The sequence below is a fragment of the Temnothorax longispinosus genome, chromosome 10 (genome assembly GCF_030848805.1).
Source record: "Temnothorax longispinosus isolate EJ_2023e chromosome 10, Tlon_JGU_v1, whole genome shotgun sequence".
Lineage (NCBI taxonomy): Eukaryota > Metazoa > Arthropoda > Insecta > Hymenoptera > Formicidae > Temnothorax > Temnothorax longispinosus.
In genome coordinates, this window is record NC_092367.1 from 5402731 (window position 1) to 5416784 (window position 14054).

At 37.5% G+C, this 14054-nt stretch overlaps 2 protein-coding genes across 4 annotated transcripts; one reads left to right on the plus strand and one right to left on the minus strand.

Annotated features, from left to right (window-relative positions):
• Positions 1-118: 118 nt before the first annotated feature.
• Positions 119-2808, minus strand: Tim23 (translocase of inner mitochondrial membrane 23). 2 transcript variants are annotated; one of them, XM_071791441.1, is made up of 5 exons: positions 2624-2808; positions 1847-2096; positions 1600-1769; positions 1401-1518; positions 119-236 (listed from the first exon to the last, which is right to left on the minus strand). In XM_071791441.1, the coding sequence occupies exons 1-5, from the start codon at positions 2694-2696 to the stop codon at positions 230-232; spliced, it is 618 nt and encodes a 205-aa protein (XP_071647542.1). In that variant the 5' UTR covers positions 2697-2808; the 3' UTR covers positions 119-229. The 2 variants fall into 2 exon arrangements, with proteins under 2 accessions (XP_071647542.1, XP_071647543.1); XM_071791442.1 differs by having other exon boundaries at positions 1395-1518.
• Positions 2809-3050: 242 nt separating this feature from the next.
• On the plus strand, positions 3051-10133 carry Rad50 (DNA repair protein rad50). Of its 2 annotated transcripts, XM_071791431.1 has the most exons (18): positions 3051-3175; positions 3255-3581; positions 4479-4628; positions 4723-5164; positions 5232-5386; positions 5489-5687; positions 5786-6009; positions 6093-6458; positions 6528-6648; positions 6744-7125; positions 7209-7414; positions 7478-7815; positions 8072-8491; positions 8569-8694; positions 8824-9096; positions 9180-9313; positions 9398-9529; positions 9613-10133. In XM_071791431.1, exons 2-18 carry the CDS (start codon positions 3351-3353, stop codon positions 9827-9829), a joined length of 4116 nt encoding a protein of 1371 aa, XP_071647532.1. In that variant the 5' UTR covers positions 3051-3175; positions 3255-3350; the 3' UTR covers positions 9830-10133. The 2 variants fall into 2 exon arrangements, with proteins under 2 accessions (XP_071647532.1, XP_071647530.1); XM_071791429.1 differs by having other exon boundaries at positions 3105-3581.
• Positions 10134-14054: the final 3921 nt, after the last annotated feature.

Genomic DNA, 14054 nt, shown 5'->3' on the forward strand with positions numbered 1-14054 from the left:
GTATCCGGTATCGAAAAGTATTCGTATTTGCAAGTAAAGTTTACCGTTATTCGATATAATATCGTAAATGTACGCATATGTTACATCAGTCCGTTTATTTAAAGGTACACATGCGGTGTTGGCTTCAATAATTTATTTGCGTCGATAAGTTTTTCTATGTACAAGGTAACGTGAAGGTATGAAAACGCATCGGAGATCTTTTATGAGGTCTTTTATGGAGGTCAATTTGTTATAACCTGCAAAAAGAAAGAACGAGAAATAACATTAGACTATTTACTAAACTTGGTACTCCTGTGCGAAATTAACTGCCACTTTACACCTCATTTATAGCGCGCATTGAAACTAACTTGCAAAAATAGAAGCTTGGCCTCAGTTCATGTTGGAAAACAATTTATTTGCAAAAGCACCGTACTGAATGAATTGGAGACAAGGGAGATTTCTCTAAACTTGAGCAAATAAAATTCTCAAATCATTTCACTTCACTATTATTAATCTAATGTGTGTGTTGTACATGTGTAGTATACATATTTTTCATACAATAACGATATTTTTTACTTTGTAAAAAGATATTGTTATGTAGTTATGTATAGTAACAGTTATAAATCTCGATCTCAATCAACAAAATTTAAAATTATCGCATTATTCAATTATAACATTTAATATATAAATCATATAAAATATTGTTCTTATTATATATTTTAAATTATAAAATTTAATGTATGCAGTGATAAAATATCATAAATTAGTAACAGTATTTTAAGTCTAATTTGATCAATTTAAATTACCTTATAGTTATCTAACCTCTTATTGAATTTAATAATTATCTATTTCTAGAATTCCATTATAAGTTCCTGCTTAAAATACTTTTACGCAATGTAGGGCCTACATATATTTATTCATTACACATATATATACATATATATATATATATTATATATATATTTAAATATATTATATACATATACTAAAAAATATGTATATATGTATATGTATATTAAAACTATAAAATTCTATAGAGAAGACACCAGTATCAACAGAAGTAAATGAAACTCTTAATGAATGAACATTTGTACATGTTGAACATTTTAATTTCACGTTGCATTATCTAAATTCAGTAAGACAGCATTTTGTAAATTATATCTTTCTGTACAATTTTACTTCAAATCTTAACATTTTAAATAATATACATGTTTTTAGTATGTGCTCTTATCGCGGTACCTTTTAGATATATAAATGTAGCTTGTAAATATGTAAAATCCAACTTTTTAAACATTATACCAATGCTGTGTGTCTATGTGACTGACTGCTGCAGCAGTAGCAGCAATGAAATATACGGCAAAAATATTTGAAATAATTGTAATTTAGCTAAACCTTTTGCTAAAATATGTACACACTCTTACGCCGCATGTTTCCATCTATTCACACGATGCAACGGTAAGCCTCCGTTATTCCAGGCACAGTACATCACTGCAACTCCTGCCGCGACAGCACCGGCGATACCAGCTTTCCTGATACCGGCTAAAATAAAAATCAATATACGTCATACTTTATTCTAATAAATTCAATAACATGTACATGCATAGAATCAACGCTTCATACCAGGCGATCTAAATATCGTAGCGCTCGTGGCAGCTGCAGCTACTGTATTCAAACTGTCGTCGGTTCCTCTTAACCAAGTCAGACCTATTCCAGCGCAGGTATACATTATCATTATCACACCGAGCGAATTTGCCATACTGGCACCACCCTTCATAACATAATTGATCAATCTAGAAGGAAAAGATACAACACAATGTACAATTTTTTAAGTCATCAAAAAATAGGAATGCAAAAGACGAAGACGCACTGTGTTCTCCTGAGTTTGCCTGTCTCGCCAGCGATAGACGTTGCCTTGATGCCTCTGTACAAACCCGACGCGCCGCCGATCCCTGCCCCCGCTATGCACGCAGCTCCAATTTGACTGAAAGCTAACTCGAAGCGGCCCCTCTGCTTCACGGCGCCGTCGGGAAATATAAATTCCGGTTGACTGACGGGAAGGTATGATGGGTCAAAATTCAAATACGGGCTGAGCGAAGCCAAACCCTGTTGCGAGGTAACTAAAAAAATAAAATTAAAAGTATCTTAATGTATAAGCAACGTAAAATGTGAACTTATTTATCCTTCATAATACGTTTGTATCTCATCAACTGCAATTATTATTTAAACTGCTCTCGCACGCATCTTTTATGTAACGAGAAAGATTATTTTTACTTTTCTGAAACAGGTGCCGGCCTTCATTCTTCATCGACTTACATTGACGCAATGTATACCTTCTCGACAGTCTTATAATTATAATTGTCATTGATATTTAAAAAAAGAAACTATGACTGTAGATTCGTAGGCAACAATGAGGTTAGGAACGCACCTCGTTGTGGGTTCAAATAATTAAATGAGCGAATAATCATCCGCGATACAATTTTAGGCGATACACAATTATATTGTAGTCGACGCCCCGCTTATCAATGTCCAAAGAAACTTTCTGTTATTCACGAAGAAAAGAAAAAGGTCGACAAGACTGCGCGATGAAAAAGTTTGGAACGGCTCCAAAAATATCCGTGCGGTACTCCGAGACCCTTTTACTTACCTGGTATATTGGTGTTGCTGTATCCCCCATTGTCGGCGTCGGCACTCCCCGAATTCATGCGAAAGTCTATCATTTTGTCAAGACAATTTGAAAACTGTGGCCTCCTCGTCGGAACACGAGACTCGGACGACCGCGCGGAACAGCACGCAGCATCGGAGGCGGGGGCTGAATATGCCGCAGAACGCCGGGTCGGAAATGACGTAATCGTCCGTGGATGTGTTATTAGACTGGTCTGTTCTTCTTCATTTTCTCAAGAGTCCTTGTTTTCTTGCGGCCAATCAAACTTCGGCCATTCGACAAATGAGGACGAGACGGTCGGAAGTGGAGGACAAACGAACACATTTGCGTTCCAAAATCTAGCCGACAAGGCTGAAAATCTATAGTTCACGTTACGTATGCTATAGATTTTCAGTAGGAAGTAGGATTTCAGGATATTTCGGAACGCACCGTAGCGCATCCCTTCCACACGTGCTTCGTGCTGCGTATGCATTTGGCGCGTTTTATCTCGAGTACCTTCGAACCTTCGGGAGTCGTCAGTCGTCTCTCGCACACGTAAAATCGTTATTCCACTTCTCGCGCGTGTGTCGTCACCTCAACGTCCGATTAGACGTAAAACGAACGTCGATTCTAGTTGCAGGAACGGGGAATCGCGTCAGAGGCCATTTCGAAGAATATCGGGCGCGGCTGAACTGCGCCGCTCGATTAGGGAAGGCAACCGCCGACCAACATGTCCAAAATACGGCGGTTGTCGGTTCGCGGCATACGTAATTTCGGCGACGATAACGATGACGCGTTGATACGCTTCTCCTGCCCGTTGACTCTTATCCTGGGCCCAAACGGCACGGGGAAGACGACCATCATAGAGGCACTCAAGTATGCTATGACCAGCGAGTTTCCACCGGGCTCGGACAAAGGGAAGTCCTTCATACATGATCCTATGCTGACGACGACCGGCTCGGTACGACAGCTGCAATTATACAATGATTTGTCTACTCTCTCGGTTGCATTATGATTGCGATATTACTATATATACTAAGGGCCGGTTGTTCCAACCTGTTGGTAAACTACCTAATAGTTAAATCATATATATGTCTTTGTTTATCCATTACATTAGACAAAGATGGACATATGATTTAACTATTAGTTAGCTGACCAACAAGTTGGAACAACCGGCTCTAAGTGATATATTCATAATTATATATATATATCATACAAAATAATATATACAATATACAAATAATAATGATAATATACAATATACAGATAATATACAAATGATAATTATACAAAAATTAAAGCTCTTCAGATATACAATCAAAGAGATGTACAATCAAAGTAAATATGAGAAACAAGTAAGAACCAACGTCGATGGTAAAGCAAAAGTTATATTACACAGTAAGATAAATTATTTGAAATTCTAATTACAAACATTTTTAGTCTTAAAGTTTAGACTGTCTTCAGTGTGTACAAAATTATGAATGCAGTTATTCTACTCTAGCATTATGACTGAACAGAGTCTAAACTTTATGCTCGAAACATTTGTAATTATTTTAAGAGATTTACCTTACTATATAATATAACTTTTGTTTCACGTTTGGCGTTGGATCTTACTTGCTTCTTATATTTACTCTATCTTTAGCATATAATGTTAGATAATCAAATAATTTGGATATATATATAAGAATTTAGATTGGAACCATTATTGCTCTTTTAGAATACATATTAAATCTTCAATTATTCGGCTTGAGTGAGCCTTCTATCTTTTGGGATTTTTTACTTTTGTGATCATTAAGTATTTCTTATTATTTGAATATTCTAAAGGGTGTTAGGAATAAAGACAGATTTATTGTCGTAGGTGAGAGGCATGGTCAAGGCTGAAATAGTCGATTCTGAAGGTAAAAGCTATATAGTAGCCAGAACAATTGAATTGTCGAAAGGAGGGAAAAGGAATAATTTTAAAACTCTCGACAGTACTTTGACTACAATAAGCAGAGATAAGAAAAAGGTGAATGGTCTGCTTTGGAATATTTACTGTCTACTAGTTTTGTAGATTGTTTTATTTGAATTCTTTTATTTCAATTATTTTATTTGCCCATCAGAAAGCCTCGATAACCAGTCGATGTGCTAACGTTGATGAGGAAATTGGTGTGGCGTTGGGCGTTTCAAAATCGATCTTGAATTATGTCATATTTTGCCACCAAGACGAGCTTAATTGGCCATTTGACTCGGGGCAAACGTTAAAGCAGAGATTTGATGATATATTTAACAGTACTAGATATAGCAAAGCCTTGGATACTATTTTAAAGCTTCAAAAAGAGTTACAAAGCGATATTCGAAGTCTAACGGCAGAGAAAAAGACTTCCCAAGTATTAGTAGCCGAAGTAGAGGATAAAGAGAATAAACTCAAGGATCAAAAGAAAAGGTTGGATACCGCAAAGGAGAAAATAAGCGATATTGATAAACAACTCGACCCCGTGAAACAAAAGCTTGAAGAAGTGCAGCAATTTCATTCGGAATATAAGAATGTCCAGAGTGAGGAAGGTAAGTTAAACAAAAATTCGTTAATATACAGATAAAGAGACAAAACCGTTCTTTTTTTTTTCTCCAGAGAAAAAGAAGATGGAATACAATATGCATAAGGATCGATATGACAAACTGAAGGAAACCATAAAAAACATCTTTGATGGGACGACAGAGGAATTGAAGGAGCTCGTGGAATCATATGACTCTACACTGAAGGAAAAAAACTTCGAAATTACAGAGGTATAAATAAATTCTATGGCTACTAGTATCTTTGTACATATAAATAGATACTATGGCTATTAGTATCTTCGTATATATTACATATTGGTTTATTGCTTCCAGAATGAAGCCGAGGTCAAAGGTATCTCCGAGAAGGGAAATAGGATCTCGAATATTTTAGCGACACGAAGGGAAACGGTAGGCACATTGAAACAACAAGTAAAAGATCATGAAAAAAGAATGATTCGTCGCAATCAATTGCTAAATGACGCACTGAAAGCTTGGAATTTTGATGCGGTGGAATCAGATGTATCTGAAATAGGTACTTATAAGCTCAATTTCAAATAATTTGTCGAAATTAAATTGCTTCGTTCTTTTTCTCTCTGTATTGCTAAATCATGCAAAAATATTTTTGTGCAGAGGTGAAGGCTCGTACAAAAAGATTGGAAGAAAAGATGCGGACATTAGAGAAACAGGTAGAGGAAAATAGATTGACCATGCAAAGAGAGGAAAAAGAATTACAGAAGGAAGTTGATAAGCTGCGTAGCAATTATTCGAAGATCGAATCGGAGAAAGTTCTTAAAGAAAACGAAGTAACAGAGATAAGAGACGAAATAGACGCAATTCGAAAGCAGATAACACAGGTTAATAATATCTCATTAAGAATTCTTATAATTGAAATATTTAGTTTCTAAAGAAGTAATTTATATCGATTTTTTTACTTTAGATTGGTGCAGCGGGAAATAAGTTAAAGTCCCTCGAACAAAAACTTCAAACGGCAAAGCAACGAATTGACGAACTTAGCAACGCACTGGATGTAAATTCCGTTAAAGCTGATATTGGAGACAAGATAAAATCCAGGGATAAGATTGAAGCAAGTTTAAGCGCGATCGACGACGAAATTTCTTCTTTGCATAAATTAAGCTCGTTAACGGCGGAATTTGAATTAAAAAAGTCGGCATTACAAGCTAAGGAAGATGAGCTGGAGAATTTGAAGAAAAAGCACGGAGATAGCATCAAAGTATTGTTAAATATTCAAGAATTAGCAGAAACGAAATTGAAAGATACTTTGGAACGTGTTCATCAGAAATTGGTATGTGATTAATTTTTCACTTATGTATGTTGTGTGTTTGTGAAATCTTACTGTGATCGTAAATTTCAGGAAAAAGAAACAAATTTGTTAACGCGAGAGATTCAAGCGCAAGAACGTAAAACTACTGCTCTTGAGACAACAGTACGGCACATAGAATCCGACATTAAGAAAAAGACGATAGAACTGCGCAGTAAGAAATTCTATATATATATATACTTTTTATAATCGTAATAAATTATAAAATTTTTCTAATTAATTGTAACATAAAATTTTGTTCTTTTTTAGACGATAAAGAGAAAATATCTACAGTATGCGATTATAAAGATTTCGATGAGACTTTGTTACTGCAATCTACTAAAGTAAAGGATCTTCAGGACAAGAGAGGAATCTATGCTTATCAAGCTACAGCCTACAAGGAATATGTCAAAAAATTATCCGTTAAGGATCCTTGTTGCCCTTTGTGTCATAGAAATTTTGAGGAGCAAAATAAAGTTGCAGATTTAATAAAAGAAATCGAAAGCGACATAATACGTAATCAACCTGATCGTTTAAAGCTGTGTGAGCGGGAACTAGCGACAGAACAGGAAAAATATGATAATATGTTGCAATTGAAACCTATTGTTGAAAAAGTTATTCAATGTGAAGAAAATGACTTGAAAGTATTAGAGTGAGCGAGCTTAATTGTATATTATATTAATAAAACTTGAGACTTGAAAGTTATAAATTTTAATATACTTTTCGTTCAATTAGGGAAAAGTTGAAGAAGATGAAGAACGGCGTGGCGCAGTCGAAAATGGCCGTTAAGGATCTAGAAGCGTCGAAGGCAGAGCCTGAGAAGAAGTTGTTACTGTATAAAAATATGATCGGTGATATTAAATTCTGGGATCGGTGCATAGATGAAATACAGCAATCGAAGAGAGTAGTCAGAAACTTGGAAATTCAAATGGCCAATGCTGGTAATGTTGTTTTGATATTTCAATAATTTACGATTATCAATTGATGTTTCTTTCTATATGTAGGAGTTAAGACCGAAAGGACTATAGAAGAAGCGCAGGCACAGCGAGAGTCTTTGAAAACATCTCTTAAAGAAATTCGTAATAATGTTGATGCATTGCAAATCAAATTGAGCAAGCATACCGAGAGATTGCAGGACGCTAGAGCGACGTATAATGGTTTACACGAGGAGCAATTAAAAATACATTCTGATATGCAGAAATTGAAACATTTGAAGGATAAGCAGGACGACTTGTACGCGCGAGAAATTACCGTAGGAGAAACGGTGGAGAAACTACGGAAGGATTTGGCACATGCTGAGACTCAATTGGATTCCAGAAGTCGGCAGTTGGAAAAGACCAAGGTATTCATAGTCGGTTCTTACATTAAAGACTGTCTTAAGTACAATCTTGAGATGTCATAAACCAATCAGAGTCGTGTTAACATTTTAAGATATTACTTAAGACGATCTAGAAATAAAATCTGACTTATAAATACCGGCCCAAGTTTTAATTTTCATAATATCTACGAATGGGATAATTGTTAATAAAATAAATTAAGAATATCGTACGCGAGCATTTGGAACATAAAAGATAAAAATTTTTTTCTTTTTTTTACAGACTGAGAACTGGCAAAAGCAAGAAGCCGATAGGAAATCAGTGTCCGAAAATGCCAAACGTTTGTCTGATTTGGATAAAATATCGGACGAGGTCAATTCTTTTGTCAATAGCAATGTACTCGAGAAACTCGCAAACTACGAGCGCGAGATAGAGACTTACAAGAACTCGCTAACGGAACTTATGGACAAGAAAAACGACGTAGAGCAAACGATAAGCAAGTTGAAGGAGGACATTGCCTCTCAAGAAATTAAAAAGCGAGAGTTACTTGACAATTTTACGTTACGTAAAATTAAGGAAACGCTAGAAACCTTGAGAGAGCAATACAGAAAATTGAACGAAAAACTGAAAAATATGGATTATAAGGAAATGATGAAGAAATGGGAGCAATTGGAAAACGAGAAGCAAACATTACTTCGACAAGTAAGTAACATGTTATAACTTGTTTTTAAGATTTATACATTTATATTAATTAACGATTTGCTCAATCGCATTTTTAGAGGAATGTAGCGGTGGGAAATCAGGAAGAGTTGGAGAGAGTAATCAAACAGTACACGCATGAATTACGAAAAGAGGAATACCGATCAGCTCGTCAGAATTATACTAAAAAGTGCATTGAATTAACAGTAAGTGTTATTTTATATGCGAAATATAATATACGTTATAATATCTTTCATATCGGCTTGTTACAGTGATTGAAAATCCTAATTGTGATTTTGAATATTAAATCTGCCTTGCATAATTTCTTTTACTAGGTTCAAGAAGATACTATAACTAATCTGAAAGCTTACAACAAAATATTGGATACCGCGATGATCGAATACCACGAGGAGCGTATGTCGACGGTCAATACGATAATGAGAAAGCTGTGGAAGCACGTTTACAAGGGCACGGATACAAGCAGCATAGAGATCTGCACGGAACCTACAGAACAAGGAGCCAACAAAAGGAACTACAACTACAAATTGATTCAAACTAAACACGGATGTAAAATGGATATGAGAGGACGTTGCAGTGCTGGACAGAAGGTAATTGGAATTCGGGCAATTAGCACACACATGATCAGTGAAATGCACACACACATTACAATTAATATCCGAATTTTTCACAGGTATTGGCGTCGATAATTATAAGACTCGCTTTGGCAGAAACGTTCTGCAAGAATTGCGGCATTCTCGCGTTAGATGAACCAACGACAAATCTGGATGAAGAAAACGCGAACAGTTTAGCGGATACGTTAACTAAGTACGTATGCATTTTTGTTAGGAACAATTGATTAAAATAATTGAATAACTATAAATGACGTAATGTAACGCATATGTGTTGCAGAGTGGTCGAGTTGCGAGCAAAACATCAGAAGAATTTCCAGTTGATTATAATCAGCCACGATGAAAAGTTCCTACAGAAGCTTGCCAATTTGAATAATTACAAGCAATTCCACGAGCTTTATCGTAAACACAAGTACGTAATATGAGAACACGTGTTTTTGTTTGTTTGTAAGAAATTAGACTGTTAGAAATAAAGAGCTGAACTCTTTTTCATAGCGGGATGACCGCGATAAAGCTCTCTGCCTTCAACGAGCCTATGAGTTCTCTATTGCACATTAAGGATGAAGATGAATCCGACGATGAAGAGCGAGCTAATGAGATTCAAGAGTCGACCAGTGGTACATCTAGAGATACATCGAGTAAAAAGAGATACAATCTGGATGACAACGAAGATAATAGACCGCCAGCTAAAAAGAAGTATTGCTTCACCTAGTAATTTAAAATACACGTTCCGTTTTTTATACCAAACATATATTTCGTTTATATAACATACATACATATATACATTGTATGTATTTTTTTATATAATATATATTTTATTTTTTATATGATAATGTTCCTGTAATTGATACAGTATATTCGTAACATGTTAGTGTGTATTGTGAAAGAAATAACCAAACAAAAGTTATATGTGCTAAAAATACCTCAAGTAATATGATAAGAACATGAAAATTATTTTGTAATTACTCCGAAGGAGATGTAGTGTTGGTTATTAAATAAATTTAATTTTCAGATGATATTGAATTGTATATGTTATTATAAGTCTCGTGTTCTTCAAAAATATTGCTGTTTTAAATTAATATTAATATTTAAATATAGTTATAGTGCAATTATACGACTATTATACAAAGAAATCGCACAAGAAAGATTTCTCAAGGAAATTAATATAATGAGCCGAGATAAAGAAAGAAAATATTTGGATTTTAAATTTGGAGTAACATTTGGCATGCTCGAGAAGTGTTGACTTTTTGCATCTGATTACAATAGAATTCGACATTTTCTTGCGTCTCAATTGAATCATTAAAAGAAGAACCGTAGATTTTTTCTAATTGACGTGATGATTCATATCACAAACGTGACATTTAATATTTCCACAAGATTTTAAAAAAATTTTTATACAATTTATTTTTATACCAAATTGCCGTGAATGTAAATAATACTATCGGAGCTTTATAATTAGAATATATCTCGAAGGGGGTATCGTCAGGGACGTTAAAAAGCGCCGAGTTTCCAACTTGGGACCGCCAATTGAAGCGGGAGAATCGGTCGAACGCGGTGTAACGAGAATCAATCGGGAAGTCGGCCGCGGGCGGGCATTCCAGTATTGTCTCTCTCTCCGGCGAGAGTCTCGATGACCGCTATAGTTAACGAGTTATCGCGAATCGAGTGCCTGGGGGAGGGAGCCGGCATCGTAATGGGCTGCTGCTGCCGCTGCTGGCTGCTGCTGCTGCTGCTCGGGTAGTCGTAACGTCATAATAGAATAGCGATGTTAGTAATACCATCGCGCGATACCGCCGCGACTGGAGGCAACCGACCGGGCGATTGACTGGCCCGGCGCGGCATACCGAGTCTAACCAATTTGCATCGCATTGTGTACTCGTTACGGCCTCCATCTGCGCCCGCGCTCGCGCGCATACATCGCCGAGGCCGAGGCCGAGACGACGGCGACGGGGAGGCCTTTGGACCTCCTTTCCTTTCATTAACGTTCCCTACTTTTCTTTTCTTCTCTTAACGGACATTTACATTTTTAATTATTATCATCTCGTTACTTTAGTATTTTTCCACATTACGTATTTTTCTTCTTAAATACAACTTCCAGAAAATTATGAAACAAATATATTTCTTTAAATTTAAAATGTTAATTTTTTAAAAAGGATTGTCTGGAAATTGCTCCAAGAATTAAACGGAGAGAGGAGAAGGATGGGGCGGGTTTGTTACGTAAAATAAAAATTGACCTCAGACTGATTTGATTGGGGTTGGGATGTCCTGTATTTAAATTAGCGCATCGGGGGTTTGCATTTCGGCGGGCGGCAGCGCGGTAGCGATTGCCGAGAGACAGCGGCTTTCGCCGTCGCGCTGAATGCCTGAATGCATTCGCATGCATCCCGACGGCGAAACCGAGTGCCGCACCAGTACCAGCAATCAGCGCCCTGGGAGAGCCGTGGAAACCGCGGAAACCCCCAACTCTATTATCGTTTCTGGCATCGTTATCGTTATTAGCCGCTCCATCGCCCGGCCATCCTATACACCGGAGAGAGCGAAACTACCCCCGATGCGTTTTCGTTATGGATCTCGAGGCTCACGAATTAAGATACATAGTCGATATAATTTAATATATTATTTAGTATATTGTTTTATATAACTCTATTAAATATAATATAAATATAATACTATACACATAAATTTAATATAGAGTTATATACATATAAAACTCCATATTAATAAGTCTAATACCGAAAAAAATTAAGACGAAATGTTCAGCAGCTCTTTACGCGTTTCTTTCATCTCGCCCAGTCAGTTCTATTCACCTAGCATCCCTAATGATTTTCTTCAATATTATACTTCAATGAAAACAAAATGTTTGGTAGGACTTTATGCGTTTCTTTCATCTTGCTCAAGTTCCACTAATCCAACATCCCTAATGATTTTCTTTAATGCTATAATAAGTTCGGATATTGTCATGATATTCATTATAATGATTTTATAACTATTTCCATCTTGTTTTCGCTCTTCTTTCGCGAATTGTTTAATTGTTTTTTCCGCGAGAAACAACGAAACATTCCGACCTCGCAACAATGCTCGTAATATGATTACACTAAAAGGTTTAATAATATTGTGATTGATATTGTTGCGCTTATCGATACGCCGGCGCGGCGCCGCGCCGCCCGTGTGATTCGCGGCCGGGCTATCTCGAGCAATTGAAGCGCAGAAATGTAACGAGAGGACGGATCTCCCCTGGCCTTCATCTCCGATCCGCTTTGATCCCTTTCTCACTCCGATCCCTCGGCGAGGAGAGGAAAGGCAGGCGGGGAATTTCCGTCCGCGCCCCCTCTTCAAAATATCAACTAAACGATAACCGTATTTATTATTCATTCGGCCGCCTCTCGTTCCTTTCCCTTCTCGTGCCGCGTCCCCAATTTTACGAAGTAGTTTTTCAAAGAATTCCGCGGAGCCGGTCTGCATCGCCCATGAGACAGCAAGGGGCGGGCGTGCATAGGGCGCGGAAAGTGCTTGGATTGGCGATAGAAGGGCCCTCAAACTCCGCGAGATTATCATATCCGATACGATATCTTTAAGAAAAAGTGACGAGGACAATCATTCGTGTGTAAAATGCGCTACAAAGAACGGTGATTATAAAGTTTGAACCCATTCTCGGCGAATAAGAAGTCATCCTTATCGAAAGCACCACTAATAAAAAACGAATTAGGAACTTTGTCGCGGGTTACATTTTCCGAGACGCGTTTACACGTTACAAAAAATAATAATGTAGATCTATCCCGATCGGAGTTGGGGAAGTATTGTACGCGAGCAGCGTATTCGTCGGCGAAAAAAATAAAAAAAGAACGGAAGAACGTAGTGTAATCGAGGCGAGAGTCGAAGTGTACGCGATTTCGGCGGAAAATCGAGCCTGAAATAATCCCCGGACAGACAACGAGGAGAAGAAAGACGTGATCGAGTTATCGAGATTAACGCGAATGCATCGAACCCGCGCACTGATCTTCCTCCGCGTCAAACCTCGAAAACGCACCCCCGATCGGATTCAACGATATCAATTACCCTCTTCGACGTTGCGCCGCAATATCGATGCGGATGTTAGACGCGCCCGGCAGGCTCCGAAAATCTCCATTTGATCCTGATTCAAGCTCGCTTCGCGAGGCGCGCAACGAGATTCGCAATATATCTGGTCTTCGCGATACACTTTCGAGGCCGGAATTTATTTTGTCGTAAAATTTAAGCGCAAATTCAATCGCGGGAATATAAAAAAATAAAGAATTAATATCTATTATAAACATCAAGATTTATATATAGTGTGTTATATATAATATAATACTATATAATTTAGGATTTATTATAATTCTCAAAATTTTTTAAACAAACTTTAAGCCATTTTGATATTTCGCTTATTTTTTATCAGATATTTAGCAACGCGTCAAAGTGAATTCAATAAGTAAACGGCGAAGTCAATATCGATGACGTCGCCTGGTTTCCCGGATGTAATTTCGCTCTCGTCTTCATCCTTCACGATCTTGTTACTCCTCGCGCGTTACATCCTCTTCCGAGATCAGACGCCACTTTTCTTTTCCGTTTCCTATCGGCCCGCCCTCGCCCGCCTATGACCAAGTCCCCGAGGATAAAAGGGATCAGAGGAAAAAGGGGGATATGGATTGACACTCGAATTCCACCGGTAAAGGATCTCCCTCTTCCGGCCGGTCATTTTTCTTACCCTCGTCACACCCCTCGCGAGCCCCACCCCACACCCTCGACCCGGCTCGAATCCCGCTCGCGGTTTAACAAACTAGATTCATCAAATTCGACACCGATCGTCCATCCGCCGGTCGGTCGATTTCTCGTTCTGGATTTCGCGTCCGTCAGGTCCCATACAGCGCGATAGGAATAGCGTAACTTGTCAGCGCAGCGAAATTTTTTTACGTGGGAAT

Excerpts from the sequence above, each read along its gene's own strand:
- Tim23 (XM_071791441.1), bottom strand. The coding sequence starts at position 2,696 with ATGATAGACTTTCGCATGAATTCGGGGAGTGCCGACGCCGACAATGGG. Across the intron at positions 2,097-2,623 it reads CAGCAACACCAATATACCAG|TTACCTCGCAACAGGGTTTG; the intron begins GTAAGTAAAAGG and ends TTATTTTTTTAG. Across the intron at positions 1,770-1,846 it reads GGCAAACTCAGGAGAACACA|ATTGATCAATTATGTTATGA; the intron begins GTGCGTCTTCGT and ends TTTTCCTTCTAG.
- Rad50 (XM_071791431.1), top strand. The coding sequence starts at position 3,351 with ATGTCCAAAATACGGCGGTTGTCGGTTCGCGGCATACGTAATTTCGGC. Across the intron at positions 7,415-7,477 it reads AATTCAAATGGCCAATGCTG|GAGTTAAGACCGAAAGGACT; the intron begins GTAATGTTGTTT and ends TTCTATATGTAG. Across the intron at positions 7,816-8,071 it reads GGCAGTTGGAAAAGACCAAG|ACTGAGAACTGGCAAAAGCA; the intron begins GTATTCATAGTC and ends TTTTTTTTACAG.